The sequence below is a fragment of the Anabrus simplex genome, chromosome 7 (assembly GCF_040414725.1).
Source record: "Anabrus simplex isolate iqAnaSimp1 chromosome 7, ASM4041472v1, whole genome shotgun sequence".
Classification (NCBI taxonomy): Eukaryota; Metazoa; Arthropoda; class Insecta; order Orthoptera; family Tettigoniidae; genus Anabrus; species Anabrus simplex.
In genome coordinates, this window is record NC_090271.1 from 4,233,160 (window position 1) to 4,247,418 (window position 14,259).

Below are 14,259 nucleotides of genomic sequence, written 5' to 3' on the forward strand. Positions count from 1 at the left end.
ACATTGTTAGAGGCCATTTGCCTACAGGTTTGATACGAGTGACAGGCACTACACACCGGTCTGTCAGCGACTAGCCTCAAGCTCATTTGGACCCTTTATAGTATTTCCAGTTTCCGTTGGGCTCGGTACATCCCCGCGTTCACAATAGGACGGTCTTTGTGTACCAGTCTCATCTCTTCTACTGAGATTATTTAATGCTAAAAGGGTGTTGGGTAATAAGCTTACTTTTGACAACATACCCTATAAGTTCTGGGAAAAGGAGATTGGCATTCGGTTTCCCCATTAAATTTGAGGTTAAGAAATTTTACTGTTTAAATGAAACGGAAGATTAATTTGATAGAACAAAATATATTCTTGAAATTGTGTATTAAAAAAATAGTAAGTCTTGTTGCGATAAAACAAATGAGAATATGAAATTAAGACCTTGCAACTGAAAGAAACTAGGCATGAATTTGAATTCTTCTTGACAATATATATCCCTCAGTGGTTCACTTGACTGTATCTTCAACACTTTGAGTGTAATTATGACGTATTCCTTTTATCTAGTGTTTACTGTAGATGTGTCACGCCTACATGTGATTGCTTCTTCTCCATATAATATCATATGACTTCTTTGTAAGTCTGTATGGTATGACTTCATTGCAAGTGTACCCTACCATGACTCCATCACTGTTCACCATCCACTTCTTCTCTCTTCACCTTCCGTTTAACTAATTACTCCCGTTGACTGACTGAGGTCACTCCATCTTGTTCACTTAATGGCCAACTGTAGCCTCTCCTTCCAGTAGACTAATGACTGATGCTACAATACGCAGCCACCTTATATAGACGTTAGGTTGACGCACCTTCGTAATCTCCAGAAATAACTATGATCTATTTCCACGTCGCGACAAATATTACTTACAACGGTGAAATAGCCCGGGACGGCCTGGGTTACTCAAAGAAACTGAGATCAGTGCTAAATGCTCACGATGACATAGCCATGACGTAGCGATGACTCTGCATTTACTCCAGCAGTATTGCACAATGTAGCAATGTCACATCCACATCTGACATACAGCAACTCTTTACTGTACATGTTTTTAGTGTTAAACTACACACAAGTATATATGCATACATTTAACTACAATCACGCAAGCGACAAGCATTGCAGAATGGAATTTAATAATAATTAGTCATTAGTTAGATCGTATTGCTAAAATCTTACGTAGGTACCATGTACGAACTGTTTTTGGAACATCAATTAAGATTAGGCAACTCCTGCAACCAACTAAGGATAGTTTGCCTAAATTACAACAACCTGGTATCTACAGAGTTCCCTGTACTTGTGGCAAGGTTTATATTGGGCAGACTTGGAGAACGGTGTGTACTCGCATCAAAGAACATACCAGATGTATCAGACTCAACCAACCTGATAAATCAGCTGTTGCTGATCATGATGTCTTGTTCCAAGAAGTGGATGTTCTTGCCCGTATAAAGCAATATCGCCCAAGAATTATCAGGGAGGCGGTTGAAATACTCAACCGCGATACAGGTTACAACCTCAGTGAATCATGGCTACCTATAATCAGAACCATTAGAGAGTAATGCTTTGCTGTTACTATTCATTGTCTCTAGCATTGGGCTAAAATGGCATCCCCTTTTCATCTTTGGGCACCATTTGAAGCTTCCTTGTTGCTTTCTCCTAGCAACCATCAATACGTCGTTTCTTTTCTCTTTTGTCTCCTGATGAAGAAAGGCAAGGTTCCTTTTGAAACGTTGAATGTGTTTACAATTATTTACACGGCATAAGCCCAAAAATATAACTCATGAATAGTTACACGGGCCGTGAAAGTCTAAATGATAATAATAATAATAATTATAGCACAATAATAGTAATCTCACAGATAAAATAATAATAATAATAATAATAATAATAATAACAACAATAATATCACAGATGAAATAATAATAATACAGATATCACCTTGCAACAGGATTTGAACCGTTACACTACGGCTGTTTGAATTCAACCAAGGAAGACCTTTAACATGCCCGCTTATCATTGCTAGGGTGCAAATAGTGCTCCATAATTTCAATCTGTATATTCCAGTGTTTTACATTCTCTCATTCTTGCACTCGTGTGGAAATAACATCTCAAATTAGCAAGCAACCAGACCTGGAGTGCTACATGTTGTTGGCACTACTGTCTCCATGTGACAAATTCATACATCTTTTGTCTCTTCCTCACGATCTTCCTTCTCTTCCTCTGACTCGCTTGGGAAAGCGATCTCTGGTCTCTTCACAAGCAAGTTCAAAATAAAGCATCCTTCACACTGGGGTTTACATGAGTGTGCTATGGGGTTCATGTACCACTAAGACACGGAGTTTGGGCTCTGCTTGGTGCTATATTCAAATATGATGATATGTGGTCTGTAATACGGTGCAATATACACACATGTACACTACCGTAAATAAATAAAAATGAATCTTCTTAAAGAATTGCCATGACTAAGCTAAATCTAGAGATATTTACATACACATATTTATATCTTTTGCAGAGAGGACCATACATTATTGAGGTTGTTAGGGCATATCTAATTTTAGACGGCATTGAGTAAAAATGGTCCACTGATTCACCCACCACATTCAGTAATTTTAGTGCCCTCAGCAGCCATTAGTTTGCTCGAGCCACAGTTCTCATTTTAGTCGGATCGAAAAGGTACCTTTGCTTAGTATTGCGGCAAGGAACGTGAAATGGAATCAACTTTAACAATGTTGAGCAATCCACTTTGTTCATCAGGCATGTATAAAGAAAGAGGGCTTTGGCATATCTCCAGCACGAGTGCAATGTCCTCATACTCATAGTCTTACGAAAAGACTCGTAATTGCTCAAAGAGAGAGAAATACCCAAACCTTTGTAGATGATCCATTCCATGAACCTTATTTGGACCTGTATGTTTTGTGTTAAATAGTGGTGAGAAGGTAGCCATACCTCACAACGGTATGGCCTGGTTAGAGCGTAAAACAAAGTTATCACAGTTCTGGGAGAGACAAATTCGGTACAGTTTCTTTTTAGAAAGCCAAGTAATTTAAACACTTTCCTAAATATTTCTAAATGTTCCTCGAAGGAAAGACAGCAACAGTTTGAAAGTGTCACACCAAGATCATTAATTTCATTCACACGAGCTATTACAAAATTGCATAAATGGTAAGAATAATTTACTGGTTCCAACTTACACGAAAATGTTTTTTTTCCTTCTTCTTCTTCTTCTTCTTGTGTTAGGGCCTACTAGGGACCACGTTCCAATTTCAATTCTTCATCCTTTGTTGTTGCTCCTTTGCTTCCAATATTCCTTCATTGTTTCACTATGTTTCTTTTTTCATTCTTCAGACAACTTTGTGCCAGTTTTCTTTGCCTCCCTCCCTTGGAATCCTTCCATCTTTAGAGCTTTCTTGCTGAAAATTTCTCTTTCCATTACTTCCTTTTCTCTGATGTTGTTTCTTCCAAGTCTTTTTTGATCTCTTGAATCCAGGTGGTTGTTGACTTTTTCTTCCAAAGGTACGTGAAGATCTTTTTGGTTAGTCTATTGTCGTCCATTCTGTAAATATGTTCCAAAAAATAGCAGTCTCCTCTTCCGTACTGTTATAGATATGTTTTCTATCTTGTGATAAATTTAGTTATTACTTCTTTATTTCTGAAATTCTGTAGTTTTTAGAGGGCCTAATATTTTTCTTATAATTCTTCTTTCTATTATTTCCAATCTTTCAAGTTTATAATTGAGTACTAAGCATTCTGGTTTCACAACTGTGTTGTGCTTTATTTTAAGATTTTTAGATAAACATTTTTGTTCTATGTATTTTTTGTTATGCAATATGCTCTTTCCATTTTGTTTATCACTGCCTCTATAGCAGATTTTTCCAAACCATTTTCTTGGATTGTTTCCCCCAAATATTTGAACTGCTTTACCCTTTCGATTGAACCAACATCTGTTCCTAGCAATTTTGGAGCATTTTTTATACTCGTCATGAATTTTGTTTTCTCTGCCGAATTTCTTAAGCCTGCCATGTTGGCTGTCTCTTCCAGAAGATTTACTTGTATTGCTGCATTAGTCAGGCTTTCAGAGAATATGGCAAAATCATCTACAAATGCTAGGCAATTTATTGCAACATCTTTGTTCTTTCTCCCCAGCGTAAGTGGTAATATATTATGGTGCTTCAGTTTTTCGTTCCAGATTTTCATAACTTTTTCCAAGATACAATTGAAAAGGAGTGGAGATAAGCCATCACCTTGTCTGACACCTGTTTTTATTTTAAAAGGTCGCGATATCTCACCCATAAATTTAACTTTTGAGACTGTGTCTCTATGGGTTTTGCGGATCAGGTTTGCCAATTTGGTTTTAACTCCAAACTCGCGTATGGTTTTATCTAAGATTTCTCTATCAACAAGTCAAAAGCTTTTTTAAAATCGATGAATGTAACGACTATATCTTTAGAGTTCATTTGTCTGTGATGAATTACTGACTTCAAGTTGAATATCTGAGCAGGATCTGCCCTTTCTAAATCCAGCTTGATATTCACCCAGTTGACTGTTAAGTGTACACCGTACACTGTTGAGGAGTAATATTGTTGTGAATACTTTATAAGCAATTGGTAGAAGAGAAATAATTCTATAGTTGTCGACATCTTGCTTCTTACCCTACTTATGTAATGGGTGTATTAAGAGCCACTTTCCATTCTTCTGGTATCTTTTCTGTTTTCCAAATTTCTTCATAAATTATTTGTAAATGTTCAATGATTTTTGGTTCTGACCCTTTCAAAAGTTCAGGTGTTATGGGGTCTTCCTCACTAGCTTTATTATATTTTAAAGATTTAATTGCTTCTTTTAATTTCTTCGACAGTTGGGAGCAAACCAGATTTTAGGTTTTCATGAATCTCTGGAAATTTTAATTTGTGGTTTGGTTCCGGACAGTTCGGAATGTTTTCAAAGTGTTTTGCCAGTATTTCACAGTTTTGTGCATTGTTAAGGCCAGTTTCACCAGTTTCATTTCTGAAACAAGTACTCGGATCTTGATAGCCTTTCATGTTATTCTTGAAAGTTTGATAGAAGTTTCATGAATTATTTTGTAGGAAATTATCCTGTATTTCCAGTAGCTGCAATGTTTCATAGGATCTTTTGACACTCCTTATAATTCTTGCTGTTTCCTTCCTTTGTAGCTTAAATAATTCATAATGTTTATTCTTTGTAGAACATTTCCATGTTCTCCATGTTTTCGTTCTTTCCATTAGCGCTTCTTTGCAAATGTCATTCCACCAGACCTTCTTTTTTGTTTTAGCTGACCCAAATATCTTTCTTGCTGCATTGTTAATTTGTTTTGACACTTCTTGCCAACTACCACGTTGAGTTATTTTAATTTCTTTCTGAAAACTTACTTAATTGGTGTATTCAGTTTGAGAAAATCCCCTCGGAACTTGCTTAAGGCCAAATTCGTGGCATTCCACACCAACAAAACAATTTTAGACCAGTCTCCCTCCCAATTCACATTTTCAAGCTGTTAAAATGCATTATTCTTAACATGATGATCCCTTCTGTGGAGAGTAAATTGATTAAGCAGCTGGCAGGACGATACTTGATATTACATAATGGTCTTGCAACTGGCGCTACTTTTATAGTGTCAACCATCAGCTGTTGAAACTGATAGAAGAGTTCATTCAACCCCTCTTGCAGATCAGAAGATCCCAGGTGGCAGTTAGGCTGCTGCAGGATAGATTTGGGAATCCAGATTGCAGAACTGTCTCAGCAACCTACCCAGGTACTTCAAGGACAACTTTCTAAAAATAAGTCAAAGCAAAACACAGGAGGCTGTCACATTGCCCCCATTATTTTGTTCTCATTGGGAGATCGAGTGGCAGGCCTTTGCTCTCCCAAATAAGCTGAGAAAAATAAAAGGAACTACGAAGGCTTCTTGGAGGGAAGCAGCGGTATTATGTCGTCTTTGGATCGGTCATGGCATGGCAGTGCACTTACTGAAGGGCGAAGGCCTCCCGGTGTGTACCTGCAGCGATCATCCTTACGGAGTGTGTGGACCTGGTCACATGCTACAAGATGACAAGCAGTCAGCAGACCTCGGGTGGTGGCCTGTTTTATTGTGTATAAAGCATGTTTTCTATTGTTAACTGTGCTTTTATTCCATTGACTCTATTTTAGTTTGTGTTTGAATGATACACATCACTGTTCTTCAAGGTAATGCCTTATTCCATTGTAATCTGCAGGGTTATTTACCTAACATGTTACACGGAAAATTACTTCTAAACCATTAAAGATATCGGCATTTTGTTTCCATATTTGTAAATGGTACCCAAGGTCTTGCAAAATAACGTGCTATTTAGTCTCATGGGGTGATTAATAACCGAGGTATTGATATTGACTCCATATTTTTAAATGGAACGGCACAAATTCATACAGCTGGCCTAAAGTTCAACTGCGTACAAGTTCAAATATGTATTTTCAAAATTGGACAATTACTTTTTGAGATATAAGTAAGAACAGTAAGCGCAGTTTTGCATGCCACATTAGACGGCGTGAGGTTGGGCTAGGACATATTGACGTGCAAGCAGTTTCCTGGGAGTGAGTTCAGCCACAGAATGGATACCAGGCATGTAAGCACCTTGTACACATGTGATGGGTTTGCAAAGTGTTTATGACAGGCGAACACATGACAGGACAGAAAGGGTTGATGTGTTTAAAAGGAATAAAGTAAGTACTTTTTTTTTTTTCTATTTGCTTTACATCGCACCGACACAGATAGGTCTTATGGCGACGATGGGACGGGAAAGGCCTAGGAATGGGAAGGAAACGGCCGTGGCCTTAATTAAGGTACAGCCCCAGCATTTGCCTGGTGTGAAAATGGGAAACCATGGAAAACCATCTTCAGGGCTAAGTAAGTACTTTGCCTTGAAAGGAACATAAAGTAAGCTATAATTGTCACTTGTTTTAGTGTACAGTACATACTACTGTATGGGTTGAGAAATAAACATAACACAAAACACCGGAAGAGCTCGTTCTAGAAAAGCAAATGAATAGGCCAAATGTCCGAGGTAGACTTCATTGGAAATGATCCTAAGAGCGTAGGCACGGGAACATAACGTCTCGTCAGTGTAATTGTTATGAGCCGGACATTTTGTATGTAGAGACAGTGTTGGTAACGAGTTCAGTACTTTATGTGACAAAACCACTCGTGGCCAATTGTTCATTAACTGGAGGCTGAATTATCACGAGAATAAAGATACGAGGTAGGTGATGTTTGAAAACGTGCGTCTCACTGATCTGCATACACAATGTGTCAATTTATGTGCTCGAAATGTTGACCATCAACGGCAATATACGTTTGCAATATGTGTACTGTATGTCTGTTAGAATGTGTCTGATAACCGGTGTTATTGTGGTGTCTGTAGTAGTGTACTGTACCGTATTTGTAATTCAGGTGAAGAATTGGGACGGAGGCGGCCGTTGTTGTAAGTAAGGAACCATCTCGACATTTGCCTGAGTTGATATAGATGTTGATTCCCATAGGGAATATGAAATATTTGTCCTGAATGAGTAAATTTATAATACCAATATAAATGGTATTTGCCTGAGTAGCGGTGGGAAACCACGGAAACACTTCCAGGATAGCTAAGATGGGTGCCGAACCCATCTCTTCTCCGTTTTGCCTCACGAGGCTGAGCGTACCCATTTCCAGCCCTCCAACCAGAATTAAATTGCTTATCTTAGCCAGGAATTCAACCCGGACCACCGCGGCGACAGCTACGAATGCTAGCCACTACACGTGATTAAGAAACTCGACAGGCTGCGGAGAGGAGTGGCTGTTTGTTCTTATTCCATTTCCGGGGCTTTGACAGCGTGGTCATGTAGCTCCGTTTGCTTGGGTGTGTGTGTAGTACAAAGTGCACCTCGTTTTGTGCTGGGTTATTTCAAGCGAAGGAGCAGTGTTACCAATGCTGGATTATTTGGGTTGGGATAGCTTAGACATTAGGAGACAAGCAGCTCGGCCTGTTACGTGGGATGTTCAGAGCTGATCGTGGTGAGATGGCAGCAAGACTATTATATATTTATTTTACACGCATTAATCTCCGCGGAGCTCATGCGCGACTGTAGTAGCGTGCATTCTGGAGAGCACAGGTTAGAGTCCTGCCTCCCTCATCCTGAAAGTGATTTTCATGGTGTCCCATGTTCAATACCAGCCAAATGCCGGATAGGTACCTTTGGGATAGGCCATGGCCTACGTCCTTTCCAAATCCTTCCCATTCCCATCTGTGGGAAAAGACGCTAAACTGAGCGCAACCTATTACACATGGATGTCAAAACAAAACAAAACAACTTTAATCTCCCTTCCCTGCTCTGTGTTTACCAGTCATATAATAATGTTGCACACCCGGGGTATGTTACGGCACATCACATTATGTTTACAGTACATGCCTGGTATCCATTCTATGGCTGGAATCAATGCCAGGAAGCAGCTTGTGTGCCAACTTCACGCTGTCTGATGCGGCAAGCAAAAGCCCAAATGCGGTTTTTATTGATATGTAACTGTCTGATTTTGAAAATACATATTTGAACTTTAACGTAAGTGAACTTTTAGGCCAGCGGTATGAATTTGTGCCGTTCCATTTAAAAATATGGACTTAGTATCAATATCTCGGTTATTAATCACCCCATGAGACTAAGTAGCATGTTATTTTACAAGACCCGGCGTACCATTTACGAATATGAAAACAGAATGCCGATATCTTTAATGGTTTAGAAGTTATTTCCGTGTAACATGTTAGGTGAATAACTTTGTATATTTTCTATCATTTTATCAGAAAATAAGGCATTGCAAATTAGATCCACTGATTATTTTAATTTCATAATCATTTTTGATCATTTGTTTTAGTGGATACATTTCAGGAAATTAAGTTCATTATCATGTCATTTTATTCCAGTAGGGGCTGATAATCTAGGTGTTTGGCCCCTTTAAACAACAAGCATAATCATCATCATCATCATCATCATCATCATCATCATCATCATCATCTATAACCTGCATATCTGTTCTCTCCAACACGTATAAAGGATACAGCCATTCCGCCAGCCTGAAGGTGAGGGTCTGTTACACTCATAATAGTGGAACTCTAGGATATGTTGTGTCAAGTAGCAGCTGAACGAAGCACTGTCCAACTCATACCTGACAACCATGGCCATATATACTGGAACACCTGCACCACTGCCACAGTCGGTGACCGAAGTACTTGGGGGATCCTTTAACTTGTAATAGTGGCAAATCATTGAACTCTTGACTGGCTCTTGAACAAACTAAAGTCTCTATATGAAAAAAAGCTTACACAAGATACGAGGCAACTTCCCGCCCCCAACATGTGAATGTGGTATCAATGAAATGGATGGGAGTGGGAAGCATGAAGTGCTCAATAATGCAGAGTAGGTTTACCAGGTGTATGGGTGTCAGCCACGAAATCCTTGTGTTGTGTAATGTTGATTAGAGAGTACAGTAGTCCCCTGGATAAGGTGACAGGTCCTGTGCAATAGCACCATGCATATGTGTTATATGACCATAGTGTTAGAGATGATGAGAGCTCATGTAATATTTCAGGGCAGCAGGATACTCGGTGAACTAGCTGTGAGGTGTTTGTGTAATCTTCTTGTGATGCACCCCTACTTCAACTTCTCGGTGAACTTGGTTCATTTGTTAATACCATTCCTCAACCACAAAATATGCTCTATTCGGGATGAGGTAGCCAACTCTATCCAAACTGTGCTGCGACAGGACAGAAGAGGTGAAATCTCTTTAAAGGTGAGTGATATTAATATCAGGATGTTCATTGTAGATGTTCTGTCATTTAGAGACGTTTCTGTTTTATAGCATTTCAAACTATTGCCTAACCATGTGAGTATCCCTGATAAATTGAGGTTTGATATACAAACCAATGCACAACTTCTTTTGATGAATACATGTATAATTTCGGAACCACTTACGAATAATAAAGATTTATAGAGAAACACCACAAGTCACTCATTTTAAGGATTTATTCAAGCGATTCTCAGCAACATAGTGCAGCAAGGAAATATATATAACACACTTTAATCTGTACTAATTACGATACATAAGTTTTTACAAAGAACTTTCCATGAACATTATGACAAACTGTTGCAGTTTTTATAAAAGAAAACATTTCAAGTCTGTAGATACTAACATAATTAATTCTCCCACAACCAACTACCTTCCCCCTGCCCCTTCACCCCTCTCCCCCCTCCTCTTTAACTCGTTATATCATTGCCTTAATAACCAATAGTCTTAAGTTTTTGTGTGTGTTTGTAAACATTTTTAGAATAGCTGTGCCTTAGTACATTTTTATTATTTTCATCTAAGCAAGCACACTTGTTATATAAAAAGTAAACATACTAACTGAAGAAATTCTTTAAGGCAATAAAAAGTATAGTATCAATAAGGTGGAATAAGTATTTAATTCTAATTTATCAAATAATATCATTATTTGGCTGATGATGGTGTCCAAAAACATCGGAACCGGTTCTAAATTAAAATGTTGTGATTGTATTAACAACATACTTTGTATTGAAAAAAGGTGGATCAATTACGCTCTCCTCTATTGTATGTTAAGCACAACAATTGTCAAAAAATTTTCAAGGTTGGTTTCGGCCTGTTGTATGTGATACTTCCCTTGTGAGCTGCCCAATCCAGAATTATTTAAAATGATTTACGGACCATGTGGACTACACAACCCCCATTCACCATTGTCATTGTCACTGCAATGTACCAAAAAGTATCCTCATTAGATGTTCCAAGAAACACAGGCTGGTAATGATTGTTATCCACTGTACAGACATTGAAAACCAGATGGAGGACACAACTACTATCAAAGTAAACAATGTTGATTTCTAAATTAATAACCAATGGATTATGCCCTACTCTCATATTCTTTCAAAATAATTCAGTGCGCATATCAACATGGAGGCCTGAAATTCTTTTAAATCAATCAAGTACATGTGTAAATGTGTGAATAAAAGCAGTGATATGGCAGTTTTCAGACTTGCATCCATTAACAAAGTCGAACAATTTTGAATGGGATGTTATATTAGCAGTAATGAAGCTAGGTTTTGACATTCATGAACACTTTCCTGCTGTCATGCATCTCAGTGTTCTCTTAGAAAATGGTCACTGCAGAGAATGCACCCGAGAGAGCTGCAGATCCCCCGAACACAACGTTGACAACTTTTTACAATTGAGTGCAACTGACGATCCCGCACTATTACACTTACAATGAATCTGTGAAAAATTTTGCAGAAGAAAACGAGGCATCGGACATTCTTCAGTAGCTCTACTGACACATTGGGACGAGTATATACTGTTCATCTTTATAATGATGAAAGCTACTATTTGCGAATGCTGCTTCACAGGGTCAAAACCATCGACGGTCAAGTTTGGCAGACTTGCAGAGAAGCATGTTTCAAACTCTTTTGCTTGAAAATGATCAACATTGCGACAACACATCGGCAGAAGCATCTGAAACATGTCATGCTCGCCAAATAAGAACTCTGTTCGCCATAATTTTGACAACTTGTGCACCTTTTGATTTGAAAGATCTGTGGAAAAACACAAAGAAAATATGAGGGAAGACATACTTCTCTGAGCACATAGAGACAACCCCAGCCTGGATGTGGCATTGCAGCAACTCTAATTGATAGAGGACGCATGGCGCATTCGGCTCTCAAGCTACCGGCTGCAGATCCTATTTGCAACATTGGAAAAACACTTGGAGCAGCAACTATATTGAAAACATGCTAAATCATTCTTTCGAATGAATGCACCATGGCCCATAAGAAAGGACTTGAGGCACTTGATTGTACTCTGTGAGATGTTTGAAGCCATCGCCATCAAATGAGTGGAGCTTTGATATTGCTTGCTGGTGATTTCCATCAAACATTCATTCCAGCAGACGAGCTGAATGCATGGCTGAAGAATTCGGCTCTCTGGAGACGTGAAGAAAATTACACTGTCGACCAATGTGCCTGCACAAACATTTTCCAAACAACTTTTGGATATGGTCAATGGCAAACTTCTGGTTCTTCCTGAAATACAGGAGATATCGTTCTCACTGAACTTCTATCAATGTCAGTCATCAATTGAAGATTTTGAAAAGAAGCTATTTCGGAACATCGCCAACAACTTCAGGAATCACGACTGGCTCTGCAAGCGAGCTGATTCAGCTCCAAAGAATGACGATATCATGGACATGATATAGGCTTTTTGGGCTTACGCCGTATCAAGAAAATAAGGTGAAATTCTTTGTTTCGCAGAGATAAAGCCTGTAAGTACGGGCTGTGAAAGCATCAATGGTAACAATGACTACATCTATCGAATCAGTAATAAGTTCCTGGTGTTGTAATGAAATACAAATCCATTGATGCAGAGGATCAGGCTGTAATGGAGCCTGCTGGAATGCCACCACATATATTGGCATTGAAAGTTGACTCACCAATACTCCTCCTTCAGAATCCCAACATGCAGGAGTTGTGCAGTGGAACCAGACTTTCCATGAAGAAACTGATGCCAAAAGTGGTTGAAGTACACTGCCTGCTGGTTATACTGCCTCCTCATTACAACATTTTAACATGGGACTAACAAATACCCACAGCAGGTGGCAGCATCAACCGGCTCCAGACCTGTTGGAATGTAATAGCGGAAAATAGGATACTGCTGCGTGCCTTTCTGCAAATCAAAGAAAGGGAAACCAGAATGACGTACCTTCAAGTACACAATTGCGTCGAAAGTGGTTAAGTATAATATCCAGGAAAGGAAACAGGAAGGGAAGCAAATGGATTCCTTCAGATTATTCCATGGCTTGCAGTCTACATTTCGTAAATGATGATTTCAAAGTGACCAGCAAAACGCGAAAATTAAAAACAGGATCTGTACCCAGCCCTTTCCCTGATTATCCAGCCTATAAACAACCGCTAATTTCAGCGATGATTAAGAGAAGGATTCAAGCTCAGAGATGTCTAACAAGAGCTCTTCAAACATCATTGCAGATAATGGTAAGCATTATATAAGGTTTGAAGTATTACATACTAAGTAATATAACTTCGGGAGACAATTGTACTGTTAATGTGAAGGTACAAAACAAATAATATACTGCCATAGATTCCATTGTCCACCTCTGTGGTGTGGTGGTTAGTATGATTAGCTGCCACCCCCAGAGGCCCGGGTTCGATTCCCGGCTCTGCCACGAAATTTGCAAAGTGGTACGAGGGCTGGAATGGGGTTCACTCAGCCTCAGGAGGTCAACTCAGTAGAGGTCGGTTCGATTCCCACCTCAGCCACCCTGGAAGTGGTTTTTCCGTGGGTTCTCACTTCTCCTCGAGGCAAATGCCGGGATGGTACCTAACTTAAGGCCACGGCTGCTTCCTTCCCTCTTCCTTGTCTATCCCTTCCAATCTTCCCATCGCCCGCAAGGCCCCTGTTCAGCATAGCAGGTGAGGCCACCTGGGCGAGGTACTGGTCATCCTCCCCAGTTATATCCTTCCGACCCAGAGTCTGAAGCTCCAGGACACTGCCCTTGAGGCGGTAGATCCCTCACTGAGTTCGAGGGAAAAGCCAACCCTGGAGGGTAAGCAGATTAAGATTCCATTACGAGTCGTTTGCTTGCAGTATAAAATCGTTTCAATACACTGCTCTTTTTATTACTATTATCATTTACGCAAGTAGGGCCTATTTAGTTGTTTCGGTTTTACAGTTACAGCTAAACTAATGTCAGGTTCTCTCACCGATGGTGCTAACGTTATCCACAAGCAAAATTCAAAATTTTCTGCCTCAGTATTCTCTCCCGAACTTGACGAAACAGAACCAGTATTGCTTCCTGAGTATGTCCGACTCGTTGGCTGAATGGTCAGCATACTGGCCTTCGGTTCAGAAGGTCCCGGGTTCGATTCCCGGTCGGGTCAGGGATTTTAACGTTAATTGGTTAATTCCAGTGGCTTGTGGGCTGGGTGTGTGTGGCGTCTTCAGCATTAGATATCATACTAGGTAGGGCCTTCATCTTCACAGACATGCAAGTCGCCTAATAGGCCGTCTATTATTATTATTATTATTATTATTATTATTATTATTATTAATATTCCCTGAGTATGTACTTGATTTACTGGAAGATTTTTGTGAGCCCACTGAGTCAGTGTGTCACTTTGGAAACTGCTTACCAGGCATTAGT

The 14,259-nt window shown here is 39.4% G+C and overlaps 1 protein-coding gene across 5 annotated transcripts in view; it reads left to right on the forward strand.

The window, feature by feature from the left end:
* Positions 1-14,259, forward strand: part of Noc3 (Nucleolar complex protein 3) — a 504,473-nt gene that overhangs the window by 200,894 nt on the left and 289,320 nt on the right. For all 5 annotated transcript variants that reach the window (XR_011018581.1, XR_011018582.1, XM_068228554.1 and 2 more), the window contains exon 7: positions 9,630-9,830. Coding sequence is in view for 3 of the 5 variants with exons in the window: in XM_068228554.1 (XP_068084655.1) it covers positions 9,630-9,830 (201 nt within the window). In the remaining 2 variants the exon portion in view is untranslated. The remainder of the gene's footprint in view (positions 1-9,629; positions 9,831-14,259) is intronic.